Source organism: Equus quagga, chromosome 5 (assembly GCF_021613505.1).
Source record: "Equus quagga isolate Etosha38 chromosome 5, UCLA_HA_Equagga_1.0, whole genome shotgun sequence".
Taxonomy (NCBI): domain Eukaryota; kingdom Metazoa; phylum Chordata; class Mammalia; order Perissodactyla; family Equidae; genus Equus; species Equus quagga.
Window position 1 is genome coordinate 31,136,432 of NC_060271.1, and position 1,359 is coordinate 31,137,790.

Here is a 1,359-nt window from a genome sequence, read left to right on the forward strand (position 1 = left end):
GTCCCTTCTAAAGTTTTCATTCGTCCATCAGCGGAGCGCTGTCTACGCCCCCTTGCGTCGTTCTCCCTTTGAGCGCCAGAGGGCGCTGCAGGAATGGCCCATCGCTTTGGGAACAGAGTCGGCAGCCTGGGTTGACCCGCCCCTTTTTCCTTCCGAGCCAATCATCAGTGAGAGTGGGCGGGGCCGCGCGTCCCGCACCTGCGCGTTAAGAGGGAGGCGCCGAGGCGTAGATGAAGTCTTCCGAGATGAAGGCGCGGGCGGCGGGGGTCGGCGTCCTGCTGCTGCGGTTGCTGCTGCTGCTGCATCCCGCGCTCCTGGCAGCCCGGTCGGCGCTCAGCACTCCGCCGCCCGCCGGGGCTCAGCGCCGCTACACCCCGGACTGGCCGAGTCTGGACTCCCGGCCGCTGCCGGGCTGGTTCGACGAGGCCAAGTTCGGGGTGTTCCTGCACTGGGGCGTGTTCTCGGTGCCGGCCTGGGGCAGCGAGTGGTTCTGGTGGCACTGGAAGGGCGAGGGGCGGCCGCAGTACCAGCGCTTCATGAGCGACAACTACCCGCCCGGCTTCAGCTACGCCGACTTCGGGCCGCAGTTCACGACGCGCTTCTTCCACCCAGACAGCTGGGCGGACCTCTTCCAGGCCGCCGGGGCCAAGTGAGTGTCGCGGCGGGGCGGGCCGAGCGCCCCTTCCCCGGCCCTGGCTGCCCCGAGCAGCGGGAGGGGGCTGGGCAGGTGGGACCCGAGCGCGGGGAGGTGAGGCGACTTGCCCGGGTGGCACAGCTGTCCATCTGGCGTGATACCTCCGGGGTTGTGTTTGCCTCCTGCAGGATGCAGAACTGAGTCTGGCACGCCTGATCATAAGGAGAAGGTGCCTCTGTTGGGGATCAGAAGAACAGAAAGGTTTCGGGGAGGTGGTGGGCCAGAGAGCCCTCAGCGTCCACAAATGTATAGGGAGACGATTGAGCTAGGTCATAGCTAATGTCCCTTCTGGGTCGACCAGACAATCAGGATTCCAGGATTTTAAGCCACTGGTGTGGAGTCTGGTCCTAGTTCAGCTGTGAACTTGAACAAGGCATTTCACCTCCCTGCAGCTTCCTTCTATGGTTATAGAAAGGGATTGTATTGGTTCCTCTCAGCTTTAGTCTCTCTGAGAGGGAACAGGAAGGAAGGGAGTTCCGGTTGCAGTGAATTTGGGTAGAAGTACAGATTCTCATTCATTTGCTCCTCTCAATGCCGTATCCGTAGAAAGTGCTCAGGTTGGAGCTTGTGTGTGAATGGTTCAGAGAACTGATAGTGTATCTGCCGGCGCTGGGTTGAGGGGAGAGAGGCGCTGGGCTGGGGGGAGAGAGGCGCTGGGCTGGGGG

At 62.5% G+C, this 1,359-nt stretch overlaps 1 protein-coding gene across 1 annotated transcript in view; it reads left to right on the plus strand.

Annotated features, from left to right (window-relative positions):
• Positions 1–209: 209 nt before the first annotated feature.
• The window catches only part of FUCA1 (alpha-L-fucosidase 1), a 13,039-nt gene continuing 11,889 nt past the window's right edge, over positions 210–1,359 (plus strand). The window contains exon 1 of the mRNA XM_046663456.1: positions 210–649. Coding sequence (XP_046519412.1) covers positions 231–649 — 419 coding nt within the window. The 5' untranslated portion in view covers positions 210–230. The remainder of the gene's footprint in view (positions 650–1,359) is intronic.